Here is a 14,295-nt window from a genome sequence, read left to right on the forward strand (position 1 = left end):
TGAGGTCAGGAGTTCGAGACCAGCTTAGCCAACATGGTAAAACCCCGTCTCTACTAAAAATACAAAAATTAGCTGGGCATGGTGGTGCATGCCTATAGTCTCAGCTACTTGGGAGGCTAAGGCAGGAGAATCGCTTGAACCTGGGAGATGAAGATTGAAGTGAGCCAAGATGGTGCCACTGCTCTCCAGCCTGGGTGACAGAGTGAGACTCTGTCTCAAAAACAAAAAAAAAAAAAAAAAAAAAAACTGGCCGGGTGCGGTAGCTCAAGCCTATAATCCCAGCACTTTGGGAGGCCGAGGTGGGCGCATCACAAGGTCAGGAGATCAAGACCATCGTGGCTAACATGGTGAAACCCCGTCTCTACTAAAAATACAAAAAATTAGCCGGGCATGGTGGCGGGTGCCTGTAGTCCCAGCTACTCAGGAGGCTGAGGCAGGAGAATGGCATGAACCCAGGAGGCGGAGCTTGCAATGAGCCGAGATCGCGCCACCGCACTCCAGCCTGGGCAATACAGCAAGACTTCGTCTCAAAAAAAAAAAAAAAAAAAAAAAAAAAAAAAAAAAAAAAAAAAAAAAAAAACAAAAAAAAACTTGCAATGCCTGGGTTTTGCCAGTGCATGCCACTGTAAATCAAAGTGCTAATTAAACAAGCAGCGACTCCTTCTTGGCCTAGGACAGTATGAGTGACCACTGTTTTTTTTTTTTTTTTTTTGAGATGGAGTCTCACTAGGCTGGAGTGTGCAGTGGTGTGACCTCTGCTCACTGCAGCCTCTGCCTCCCAGGTTCAAGCGATTCTCTTGCCTCAGCCTCCTGACTAGCTGGGACAACAGGTGTGCACCACCACACCCGGCTAATTTTTGTATTTTCAGTAGAGACGGGGTTTCACCATTGGCCAGGCTGGTCTCGATCTCCTGACCTTGTGATCCGCCCACCTTGGCCTCTCAAAGTGCTGGGATTACAGGAGTGAGCCACCGCGCCCGGCCAGGACCACTGTTTTCAATGCCACCTAATTCCAGGTCATGGGATTCACTAGATGAAGGGCTCCTTGTGGCCCGCAGCAGGCCCAGGCTGTGTGATGGATGGGGGGTTCCAACCCTGCAGCAGGCAGTTGTGTTTTTGGAAGGGTGCTCATTCCGTTCATGGAGTCAGAGGTCACTTGAATGCACTGTCAAGCACTTGAATGCCTGGCTGCAGGGAAGCTGTGTGCACAGCTGCGTACAGGGAAAGGGGAAGGTCAGATGGAAGGGACTGTCCACAACACAGATGTCCAGAGACGCAGTTCACAAGGAGGCCCTGCCTGGCCTGCCCTGCTAGAGACAGTCTGGAAGGCCTAGAGTAGGAGTGGACAAATTGCTTCTGAGATAACAGGAAGAGAGAAGACCACAACTTGGTTATCTAGATGAAAAGTCTCCCATATCGACTGCAGAAACAGATACCTATTTCGCTTTTTTTTTTTTTTTTTTTTTTTTGAGACAGAATGGGTGACTCTGTTGCCCAGGATGGAGTACAGTAGCACTCACTGCAACTTCCGCCTTCCGGGTTCAAGTGAGTCTCGTGCCTCAGTCTCCCAAGTAGCTGGGACTACAGGTGTACGCCACCATGCCTGGCTATTTTTTTTGTATTTTTTGGTAGAGATGGGGTTTCGCCATGTTGGCTAGGCTGGTCTCGAACTCTTGACCTCAAGTGATCCGCCCACCTCAGCCTCCCAAAGCGTTGGGGTTACAGGCATGAGGCACTGCGCCCGGCCCATCCTTTGCTTTGTATAAAAACAAAGTCTTGACTTGTCACGAGAAGAGGGAAGGGGCCTCCATGGAACTGAACTTGGGCCCCATCCTGGCCCACAGTAACAATGTTGTGAAGTGAACGCCCCTCAGGTGGGCTGGGGTGTAACGGGAGAGGATGGGAGGTACACACGCCCCAACAACAATCCTGGAGAACAGTGAGGGCCTCAGAGCAGACAGGTTGCTGGTCTGATTCCAACAGAAACAACAGAAAAGGTACTTCCGCTCTAGGGCTTGATAAAGCTCCGGCCTCCTTCATTTCCTACTCTCCTGTCTTCCAAGTCTCCCCAGGAATTCTTATGAGCAGTTCTAAGCAGATGTGAGCTTGCCGTACACTCGGCTACTGTTCTCTGACCTACTGCCAGCCCTAGTGCTGCCTGCACCCTAGGAGCTAGCTGTAAGACCTGGGGCAGGTATGCGGCCGCTGCAAGCCTTGGTTCCACACCACGCCTGTGAAAGGAAGGAAGGATGGATACAAGGCAATGATCCACACAGCTCCTTCCAGCGCCAACAGCCACTGCGAAATTAGGCTTTTTTGCTTTGGCCACACTTGTATATGAGCGTTCGGGCTCAGCTGGGCACTGGAAAGCAGATGTTCCGTGCTTGTTAAGGTAATTAAGCGACAGTGGCCCTCGACTAAATCTATCTAACCACCAACAGATGGGCATTTCAGCTGTTCTAGGCATTTAATCCTTTCCCTCAGAGGACAGTAAATCACAAGGAAACTATGGAAATAAACGGGTAGCCTACGCAGCCTAGGGCTGCATTTGTTGCTATTTCTACCCATCGAATTCAAAATACCGAATCCTGGATCGACTCTCCCGCCCACTGAAATGAAAGGGTTTGCACACGGAGAGGAAAACAGGAAGAAAAGCTCCCTCTGCTTCAGGTTTACATGGCCATGGGGATTCACTGGGTGGCACAGAGCATGTTCAGTGTCAGATATTTGTCAACTATTTATCTGGTGCTACAGGACTCCTGGAATAGTGTCTCCATCCACTTGAGATGACACCAGGTGACTGGCCCTGAGATCACCCACACCCAGAGAGTATTTGGATGCACTTCTAAATGCAAGCTGCTGAAACAGTGGCAGTAGAGAATGAGCCAAACTGCGTGGAACATCATGTTCAAAATCACGAAGTGATTGTCAAAAATCTGGGACAAATACATAGAAAGACAGCAGATGCTGCAATATCCTGGGTGAAATGTCAAAATCACGAAGCGATTGTCAAAAATCCGAGACAAATACACAGAAAGAGAGCAGATGCTGCAAAATCTTGGGTGAAATGTCAAACTCATATTTTGTATTAGTTTTTTTTTTTGAGACAGAGTCTTGTTCTTATCACCCAGGCCAGGGTACAGTGGCATGATCTCAGCTCACTGCAACCTCCGCCTCTCGGGTTCAAGCGATTCTCCTGCCTCAGCCTCCTGATTAACTGGGATTACAGGTGCCCGCCACCACACCTGGCTAATTTTTGTATTTTTTAGTAGAGACGGGATTTTGCCATGTTGGCCAGGCTGGTCTCGAACTCCTGACCTCAGATGATCCACCCGCCTTGGCCTCCCAAAGTGCTGGGATTACAGGCGTGAGCCACCGAAGCCAAGTATTAGTTTTATGAGAAAAAAATGAATTGTAAAAGAGGCTTTAAAGAGGTGAATTGTATGGTGTTGGAATTCTAATAGTGCTGTTAACAACAACAAAAAGACCAAAAAAAAAAACCAAACCCACACCCAAAACAACCCTCCCTCCCCACACAGCACAATCAGGCATTTCAGGCCTTGATGTGAACACTTACACCTAAAGCTGGCAGGATGCTCCTCAGCTACTGCCCAGGCCTGTGAGCCTGAGGGCGCCCTTCAAGCCTCAGGGAAGTGCCACAATAGGGAAGTGCCAAGCTACTGTGATTCTAATGTGATGTGACATTTTCTTAAAGAGGTCCCCTCCCCAGAACTGAATAGGCCTCAGGCACCTTGAAACCTGAGGCCTTGGAAAGGGTCTTGCATCAGCTTCCCAACAAATCCACCCTGCAGACAGGTAACAAGTGCCTAAATCATCCAGGTAACTTTTAATGGAAATAGATATATAAATATAGTTCTATATTCTATATAAATTATAAATATATGACTGTTATTAAATTATATTATAATTTATAAATATATATATCGGGGGACAGGCAGAATCTAATCACCTATCTCATGGAAGGCAGAATTAGTCTTTCTTTCATTGAGTCAATTACTTCCCACTGCTCAGCATCTCATGCTGTACTGAAAAATTAAGTTCTACGATACATTCCCCCAACACTGGGGAGATGTGGGGGTAGAGGGAGGGCTTTCTCTACAAGTACTTAGATTTTAATATTCGGTAAATAAAAAATAGGCATTTTATCATGGAGATCAATCCAAGAGGTTTCTCTTGAGGTTTACATGCTTATGCATATCACAAACAATGTTAGTCGGTTTTCTTTTTGATGTAAACATGGTGCAAGAGGGATTTCTTACAGAAGAATCCAGAAATCCACTCAGGTAACTGAATTTTGTTGGCATTATCTCAGCTCTCCCGCTTACTTTCTCCTCTTAAGTGCTTTCCACACCCATAAAGAGGGGGAAAAAACACAAAAACCCACTACCAACCTGGGCTGCCAGGTTCTAATGATACATAACCACTCTCTCTCAGGAAGCTTTAATTATATGCCAAGTGGTGCAGAGAGCTGGAAGCATCCGCCTTCCCCCGAGACACACCATTGCCCAGCAAGAGTCTGCACGTAGCCAGGCGGCTCAACATGCTCTCCTGTTCTGTGGGCACCTTCTAGAAACTTGAAGACCAAACCACCGGGCCAGCTGCAATTTGTTTTGCACACCTGCCCCAGGAATTTTTTTTTTTTTGGAGACAGTTTCATTCTTGTCACCCAGGCTGGAGTGCAATGGTGTGATCTCAGCTCACTGCAACTTCTGCCTCCTGGGTTTAAGTGATTCTCCTGCCTCAGCCTCCTGAGTAGCCAGGATTACAGGCGCCCGCCACTACACCTGGCTAACTTTTTTGTATTTTTAGTAAAGATGGTGTTTCACCACGTTGGTCAGGCTGCTCTTGAACTCCTGACCTCAGGTGATCCACCCGCCTCGGCCTCCCAAAGTGCAGGGATTACAGTCGTGAGCCACTTCACCCAGCCCGGAATTTTTTTTTAAGTTCAAAATCTCACCCTTGACCTTCTACAGTAGATAACAGTGGGAGTGACTTGCATGGATCGAAGTTTAAAAATACAGATATGGGTGCAAGGCTAATTTGAAAAGGGTGCCACTTGCACACTAAATGACAGACTTCACCTCTGGAAGCTTCCCACTCTAAGACATGTCCTGACTGTGGCGATGAAGGGCCTTTTTATATTACACTTAGGACACACACGCACAAAGATAAACAGTCAGCTACATCATGGCTGGTTAATATCACCTACACTAGGACTCAGAAGTCCCGCTCCTAGGTATTTACCCCAAGAGAAATGAAAAAGTATTTCCACAGAAAGACACGCACAAGAACATTCATGGCAGCCGCATGAACAAATGTCTATCAACAGGAGAAGGGATAAACAAACTGTACTACATCTTACACCACTCAGCAATTTTTACTTTTTTGAGACGTAGTTTCGCTTGTCACCCAGGCTGGAGTGAATAGTGCGATCTCAGCTCACTGCAACCTTCACCTCCCGAGTTTAAGCGATTCTCCTGCCTCAGCCTGCGGGGTAGCTGGGATTACAGGTGCCTGCCACTATGCCCAGCTAATTTTTGTATTTTTAGTAGAGACAGGGTTTCATCATGTTAGCCAGGCTGGTCTTAAACTCTTGACCTCAAGTGATCCCCCCACCTCACCCACCTCGGCCTCCCAAAGTGTTGGGATTTATGGCGTGATCCATCACACGTGGCCCACTCAGCAATTAAAAATCTACTGATACACATGACATGGGGACTCTCACATATTAAGTTGTATGAAGGAAGATGGACCCCAAAAACTATATGCCATGATCCTGTTCACATGAATTTCAGAATAGGTAAAACTAATCTATGGTGACAGAAGTGAGAACAGTGATAGCCTTTGCAGGAAGGGGATGGGAAGAGTGGATGGGGAGGGGAACTTTCTGCAGGGACAGAAATGCTCTATATCTGGATCAGAGCAGTGGTTACAAAAATTCATGGAAATGCACAAACAAACAAGTGCATCTGATTGTCTGTAAATTACTCCTTTTAGCGGCTGCAGCAGGATTTGATGGGTGAAAGGATTAGCTCATCACTTTGAGAGCTGCTTCATTCAGCAGAGGCTACACAAGCATCTCAGAGCCTGATTTCCACAGGAACAGGACATCTCAAAACAGGGGAGGACAGTCCCAGGATTTCAGGCGGGCGCCTCTGCTGGGCTGGCCACACTGGACTGCCCTGGGGGCCTGAGGAAGACGGGACAGGCAGCAGGACTCCGGGGCCTTGGAAGCTGATACTAAGGGAGGTGAGCAGCTCCGCATAATTGGCCTGTGACCAGCAAGCCTGCTCCTTCCCCAATCACTGAGCATTCCCACCCAGGAGGGAATCTGCCCTCTGTCTGGGCAGAGATCCCCATACCAGCCTAGTGGCCAAATGTGCCTCAGGCCCTCAAAGAGGGCATTCCACAACCTGGCTCAAAGGAGCCAGGGCCTGTTTCAGCAGCAGCTCCCTGTGCCTGGGGCCAAGTCAGTGGGGAGGGAGGGTTTGTCAGCATCATTTGTGGGCTCTGCCTCCTGCCTCTGTGTGCGTAGGGGGAAGGGCAACGACTTCTACGGTTAGAAGTATCTATTTTATGCAAAACCAACCCCCTTTCTACTTTGGGGTCTTTCCACTGGGCTCTCCCTACCAAAACCTGGTGGGGCCGACTGCTCTCAGCCCTCAGTGCTTGCTTCAGTGCCGTTCCTCGGGGAAGTCTTCCTTGAGGCCTACCCCCTGGGGCCCACGTCCAACCCTTCCATCATTTCCTGCCGCTGTTTTTGTTTTGTTTTGTTGAGACAGGGTCTTGCTTTGTTGCCCAGGCTGGAGTGCAGTGGCACAATCTCGGCTCACTGCAGCCTCTGCCTCCTGGGTTCAAGCGATTCTCCCACCTCAACCTCCCCAGTAGCTGGGACTACAGGCGCGCACTACCACACCTGGCTAATTTTTTAATTTTTAGTAGAGATGGGGTTTCACCACGTTGGCCAGGCTGGTCCCAAACTCCTGACCTCAGGTGATCCCCCTGCTTTGGCCTCCCAAAGTTCTGGGATTACAGGCATGAGCCACCATGCCTGGTCTCCTGCTGCTTTTCTAAGATGGTTCCTTCCTCACGATTATGGTGCTCTGTCTCCTTGTTTACTGTTTACTCTCTGACATCCTCACTCACTCCAAGGTGGAGGAGAAGAGGGGTTGTGGCTGATTAGTTCTCTACTGGGTAAGGAAGCTTGGCTCATAATAAGGCCTCAAACAATACTTGTTCAATAGGTGAATTCTATACCTGTTCCCCAACACACAAAAATAAAGCAAACACCCCAGCGCCCCCACCCCCAACTGCCCCACTCTGATTCCTACAAGTTCAGTGCAAATGCATGAGAAACGGCCTGTAACCCATGTTGGCTTCTAGGAAAGAAGTCTCCAGGGAGCTGGGTTGAGGCCCTTTGTAATACACACACACTGTCAAGAACTTAGAAGAGAATGCTGAAACGTGGATTTCCCACATTTTATCAAAGTGCCAACATCTGTGGCTAGAATAGGAAACGCAGGGCTCCAGGAGCCGACCAGGAAAATGCAGTCCATGCGCAATTCCATTCCCTATAGCGTGGACTATTCCCGGGTGCACTGACTGCAGAGCCCATGCAGTGAAATTAAAAATGATCCACTTGGGAACATCAAATGAGGAGGGCAGGACATACATGCTGACTCGGCAAGTCTTCTAGCACAGTCTAAGGAGGAAAAGTTGTATGTGTGTACGTGCACACGCACATACACACATACTGCGGCCCGCAACCTCAAGGCTCACAATGAAATCATTTAAAGACAAAAAAGATCAGATAAAAAAGATCAGATCTAGCACCAGCCCAACACTAGGCCTATAAAGGAGAGGTCGGCGTTATCACCAGGCACAACGTGTCTCTTAGGACAGCTCCCGCCAACATCGATCAGAAATAGTGCACCTTCCTATTCTCTTGGTTACCTAGAAAACTGCTACACTGTTGGCCCAAAGAATGATCTTCATGTCCAACCCCGAGGTCAGCAGTTGTGGGGCTGACTGCTGAGGAATGTGGAATTCAGACACAGCTGGGCAACGTGAAAACAGCCGCGAGCCAGGAGTTCTAGCCTGGATCCCCCATTTCCCATCTATCAACTAGGAAAGCCTCACTTGGACTCCCTGAGCCAGTTTCCTGGCCACGCTGCTTAATAAATAAAGTGAATTTTAATAAGTAAGGCAGTGAACCACATAAAGCATCCTTATTCTTACACCAGTTGTACCCTCCTTGACATCAGGGCAATCATTCTGGTCATTTATTGAACACTTACTATGTGCTTGCCTCTGCCAAAGATGAATATGCCCTGGTTTTTTTAAATAAACAGGTCATAGAGTGGAAGAAAAGTAACTATACATGGCTCTGGTTTTGCTTTCTGTGTTAGGAGTTGGGGCATGAGTGAGGGAGAGTGAGGAGTAGGGGCAATTTCAAACTAAATGCCTTTGACTTGAATGCATTCTCCAGTGACTAAATGCATTCTGACGCCATGTGGCGTACAAAAATGACCACTGAACTATGTGCTAGAACAAGAGGACAAATGCTGAAAGTAACTGGCAAGGCCCCAAGTTCTGCCTGGTGTTTCTCTGACAAACAGCGGGGAACCTTAAGTTCTGAATGAAGATCTGGGTGTCCTTTGCGTACGGGGGATTGGTTTCCACTCTGGCTACTGCAGACACAAAAGCCGAGAGGAGAAAAAAGATCCCCTGGTTCACTCCTAAGGCGGGGGCTCCTGAGAACAGCTCAGGCTGGGAGCACAGGAGGGAGGGAACCAGAGGAGGAAGTGCTCAGCTGTGCCGGCCCCGCCAGGCCCGGCTCATGGGCCAGGACATGCAAAAGGCAGGGAGGTGGTGGGGGCGTTCTGGGTGGATGTCTCCCACCTGATGCTGTGCATGGCAGGCCTGGCCAATCGACTGTTCTGAAAGTGCAGCTCCCCCTCCTCCCACAGCAGGCGGGGCTCTGCTTGCCACAAGAGTCAGGGCAAGTCGGCCCAGAGAAAGCACCCGGGGCCCCGCCAGGCCCCTCTGGTGTCTGCAGAAGAGATGGCAGCCCTTGGTGGTGGGAAACAGTGGTCAGCCGAGAGCAGAAACCAAAATTACACACAGGGAAAAACAGGAAGAGTCCATGAAATAAAAACAGCAGAGAAAGGTTTTGCATGTAACACCCACAGTGTCCTACTTTCACTTTCCCAGGAGAGAATTCTGTCATCCCCAGCCTGGGGCCAAATGTTTGCTCAGCATGCACATGAAGGCCTGCAGCCACCAAGGAACTCCAAACAGAGCTGGACTTGAACTCAGCGCTCCCAGGGATGGGCCTGGTCCTCTCCACTGGGGTTTGTGGAGGTATAAGCTCGGACATCCCCCTTCAGAGGAGAGGGTCCCCCAACCTGAGCTGGTAACTTTGTGGACACTGGCAGCCCAGCCTTCGCAAGCATCCTGAAAGTGGTGTTTGCAGGCCAGGTGGCCAGCAGGATTCTGGACAGGAGGCAATACTGGTCCTCCCGTGGGCACCCACACCAGGGAGCTCCTCAGGAAGGTCCCCCAGGCAGAGCAGTCTTTGAACAAGCCCCCAGCCACCACCAACCCAGGCGGGGCAACTGACGAGGTGCAGCAAATGGAACCTCCATTCCACGCTACTCACCATGTAGGAAGGGAAGATCAGAACGCGTTTGTGTTTGCCACAAGGCCACTGGGGGTCATCCAAGAGATTTGGGTCATAGTCCATAAAGTCTCCCAGGTCACTACCTGAAGATCACATGCAAAATACAAAATGATAATTAGCGGCTCCGGACCCTCCCCAGCAGAGACAGCCAGGAGAATGCCAAGTATAGCTGGAATGAAGAAAGGCTGGCTTCAGGGCACTTAGCTCAACGTCACGGCACTCATTGACTTTTATTAGACATCTCCGCATGCCAGTGAAGTGGATTCTCCTCTCAAAAGCGTTCACCAAATTCTTAACATCCTGACATTTTTTTCCATTTTAGAAAATTATGTATTAATCTCCCTGAGCCAGGAGAGCAAAAACCTTCACACAGCGTGCAAGATGCAGAGGACACTCTCAGAGTGTGGCCCCGAAGAGGTTTATTTTTCAAACTTGCAGATCAAATTTGGAGACGCCTGTGCAGCACGATTTGGTGCAAATACTTCCAGGCAGGCTATTGTGTCCGTATGAATACAAATCAGAGCGGCCACCAAGGCACAGCTGCGAACGATCAGAGGTGGCCGGAACACCAGGATAGGGATTCAGAACTCAGCACTTGGGCAGACCTAGGGAACTTCACATCCACCTGGAATTCCCTGAGAGTAGAAACAGCACTGCTTCCTAAAGCGTTTTCTCCATGTGCCAGTTCTTAAAAGGGTTTGATCAGCAAAGCTGGAAGCATGCAAGTCTTCCTTCAGCCGCCAACTCTGCTCACCCACCAAGACAGGCACAAAGGAAACTCACACCTGAACCTGCACTTCAGAGCCCAGATTTTTTGTTTTTTTAAGTCCGAATTGAGCACCATGAAAATATAGGACAGAACCAGGTCACTGTTGAGGGGAGCTGAGTGGTCAGGGAAACTGGGAGACACAGCCATCTCTGCATGGTGTGCACGGCCTTGGCGTCTCTCCACGTGGAAGCTCAGGCTGTCAACGACTGGGGCATCTGATTAGAGAGAAATCACCTGTGGCTTCACTGTGGGCCTGCATGGCCTGAGATCAGGCTTTCCTAAAAGTCATGTCACCTGCGGCCTGTCTTCCCCTCTGCATCACAGGGAGACTCAATTCCCATGTTCACAGGGAGACTCAATTCCCATGTAAATGAAGGCACCTCCCACCACCAGCTACCAGACCCAGCCAGGCCAAGGTTACCTGTGTCGAGGCTCCCCTGGGTGCCGCTTGCCCGGCCTATGGAGAGGCTGCGGTGGCTCAGGTTACGGAACTGGGAGAAAGAGGAGGTGGAGTCTATGGTATTTCTCCGGGCTCCAAAGGCATTTGTGGGTAACAGAAATTGGGTATAGGAAACAGTCTAAAAGGTGAAGACAACAACAGGCCAGTGATTATTCCCAGGCATTGCTGGCTCTGCATTCTGATCAAGCTACAGTTGTCACCCCACATTCAGGTCCACTTTCTCCTATTTGCAATTCTGAAATCCAATGAGATCTGAAAAATGAAATTTGTTTTGGTACTCATTGGTGCCAACACCCAACCTGAACTGACATAAGGCTACACATAGTTTTAATTTATCCCACTGAGTCTGACTATTCCTATTACATGGAAGAAATGTGAATGTATTTGACAATAAGGTACTATCTCAGGACCTGCTGTGGTGTTGTGTAATCCACAAGGTACACACTGCATTGCTTTTTATAATCCAAGTGCAGAAGCCCAGAACACTTCAGGCCCCAAGAGTCCCTGGTGAGGGCTGTGGCCTCCTACCCTGCTCCTCTGGCAGATGCCACATATGACCCTCCACTCCATCCCATCCTTCCTGGCTCCTATGGGAACACTTCCTCGTTGGGGGTGAACAGAGCAAGTGCATTGATTTTCACCTGCCCAGGCAAGCATCTCACATGCACTCTATCTACACCTGGAGCTCCCAGCAGCCTCATCGGCAAACAAACTACCCCAGGACAGATTCCCCTAGAAACACTTGCGTCATTGCCATACACAGATTTTGGAAGGGTTGATGAGGACCGTCTGGACCCTGCACAAAGGGCAGGGTCATCTTTCAACCTTTCACTCCTGAGACTTCAACCCCACAGCTCGTTGCATGTGGATGGAAGAGGAATGTGACTGCCCTGCTGCTCTGTGGTCACAGTGTTAAGACTGAGGGTCTCTTAGCTTCCCAGGACCATGGGAAGCTATGACACTTTCTAGTAGCCTGAATATTGCTTGCTGACACCACCGGTTAATAGATGTTCAATCCACTCGTCATTCCATCCTGGAACATGCCTGTGTGTGAGGTACTCAAAACTGCACATTCAGTTGGCAGAGAAATACACGTACTGTGGGAACTCCTGCCATGCTGCCACTCAATCACCGGCTGCACACTAGGGGAGCCGGGCAGGCTGGCATCACATGTCTGGATCTGCCCCAGACCTCGAGTCCTCCACCTCGAGAGAGGCTTGTGGGCTGTCCCCCTCCTCTGCTTCCTGACCCTTGTGCCTTCAGCACAACTTGGTGACTGGCGGCCTGGCAGCCTTACCTTCCCGTCAGCACCCAGTTCCACACCTTCCAGACCAATGATCTCTTTCAAACTCACTGCGCCAGCTGATTGTCTTCCTCCGTCCAACTTCAAGTCCCTGGGAGGACAAGCCAGAGGAAAAAAAAATGCTTTTTTTGTGTGCACCCCAAAGAGCCATGAGGATGCTTACTGCATGAGACAACACAGTCACACTGACGAAAATGACCAGGTGAGCCCCGGTGATGGGACAGTCCTTTGTCCCTCCTCGGGGGCTTGCCAGTGATGCCTTGTTGCAACCACTTTGACATAAATGAAATCCAACTGAACAGAAAGCCTGAAGATGAAGCTGATGTTTACAGACATCCCTCCCTCTTCCACAAGGCCCCTTAAGTTCCTAGAGACGGCCAGTGAACATGAGGCCAGAGAGCGTTCCCTGAGCATCGTGGGACCACAGTTTGCTGGGATCTAGCTGCTGGGTTCTTTCTTTCTTTGTTTTTTTGTTTGTTTTGTTTTGAGACAGAGTTTCACTCTTGTTGCCCAGGCTGCAATGCAATGGTATGATCTCGGCTCACTGCAACTTCTGCCTCCCAGGTTCAAGCGATTCTTCTGCCTCAGCCTCCTGAGTAGCTGGGATTACAGGCACGCACCACCACGGCCGGCTAATTTTTTGTATTTTTAGTAGAGACAGGGTTTCACTGTGTTGGCCAGGCTGGTCTCAAACTCCTGACCTCAGGTGATCCACCCATCTTGGCCTCCCAAAGTGCTGGGATTATAGGCGTGAGCCACAGCGGCCGGCCTGGGTTCCTTCTAATGCTGCATGAGACCACCTCTCCTTGCTGCTCCCCTTTCTTAGGAGAAATGAATTCTTATCCTAAACACCTACTGGGTTTACTGTTGGTGATGAAAGAATTAATGCCACAGTAGTCACTTCTACTACTTGACAGACCACCTAGAAAATGAATATCTTTTAATAAAAGAATAATCTCTAGTAATAACTAGTATTCATTCATTCATTCATTCAGGGACGAAGTCTTGCTCTGTTGCTCAGGATGGAGTACAGTGGTGTGATCATGGCTCACTGTAGCCTCAAACTCTTGGGCGCAAGCCATTCTCCCGTCCTGGCCTCCTAAAGTGCTGGGATTACAGGTGTGAGCTACCATACCTGGCCAAACATTTATTTAGCACTTTACTATTTCCAAAGACTCACACATCATTTCTTTGGTTCTTTAAGATGACCCTATGAGAAAGGTACTACTATTTTGATCCAATTTAGATCAAACTGAGGAGGAAACTGAGGCCCTTGGGAGATTGCCAAGGTCACCAGGATGGTAGGTTGGAGAGTTCATCCAATGTCATTTCTAGTACATCACATTGCCATGGAGATGCAAGATGGACTTGCTGTGACTATGCTCAGGTGTAACTGCTCACATCTCAAGGGACCACACCCTTCCCCTACAGTAATTTTTAAAATTTGCCACGTATCAGAATTGTATGGGGATCTCTGACAAACTGTTATCTGGCTCCCACCCCCAGACAGTTGGCATGTGGTGTGACCTGGACATCAGGAGTTGTAAACACTCCCCAGGCGATTCTGAACTGCAGCCATGTTTGGGAATGACCAGGTCTTCATGTTCTGACACCCGGTGCCTGTTAGTCAAAGCCACCTCAGACCCACAGCGTACTTGCTGTGTGGCCTGGATGGAGGGATCATATTCAGGGGTCATCTCCTACAACTTATGCAAGAACGAATATAAGGCAGGGGCAAACTGCTCCCAGCCAAAGACAAAGTCATCAGGTAAGAAGAGAGGAGGGAGCCAAGCAAGTGGCAAGAAGAGAAGGGAAGAAAGCTGTCCTCAAATATAGAAAAAAAAAAACAGGGTTGCTCTGATTCTGCTGAGCCATCATCCTAGTCTCTGGGCATTACATGAATGAGCCAGCTCCCTTATCCTACCTATAATGTGGAGTCTGATTAACAGAAATGCCCAAGACCTTCTGTGCCCAGTAAGTGCTGCATTTCCACAGCAGGCTTCCTGGGAGGCCATGGTAGAGCCACCCTCAAAACATCTCTGGAGTCCTGTTCAGAATCG

The 14,295-nt window shown here is 49.2% G+C and overlaps 1 protein-coding gene across 2 annotated transcripts in view; it reads right to left on the reverse strand.

The window, feature by feature from the left end:
- The window catches only part of CABLES1 (Cdk5 and Abl enzyme substrate 1), a 124,650-nt gene that overhangs the window by 13,432 nt on the left and 96,923 nt on the right, over positions 1 to 14,295 (reverse strand). For both annotated transcript variants that reach the window (XM_012506295.2, XM_030810654.1), the window contains 3 exons: positions 12,230 to 12,326; positions 10,894 to 11,050; positions 9,683 to 9,786 (listed from right to left, as the gene is read on the reverse strand). In XM_012506295.2, the coding sequence (XP_012361749.2) occupies positions 9,683 to 9,786; positions 10,894 to 11,050; positions 12,230 to 12,326 (358 nt within the window). The remainder of the gene's footprint in view (positions 1 to 9,682; positions 9,787 to 10,893; positions 11,051 to 12,229; positions 12,327 to 14,295) is intronic.

Source organism: Nomascus leucogenys, chromosome 4, assembly GCF_006542625.1.
Source record: "Nomascus leucogenys isolate Asia chromosome 4, Asia_NLE_v1, whole genome shotgun sequence".
Classification (NCBI taxonomy): domain Eukaryota; kingdom Metazoa; phylum Chordata; class Mammalia; order Primates; family Hylobatidae; genus Nomascus; species Nomascus leucogenys.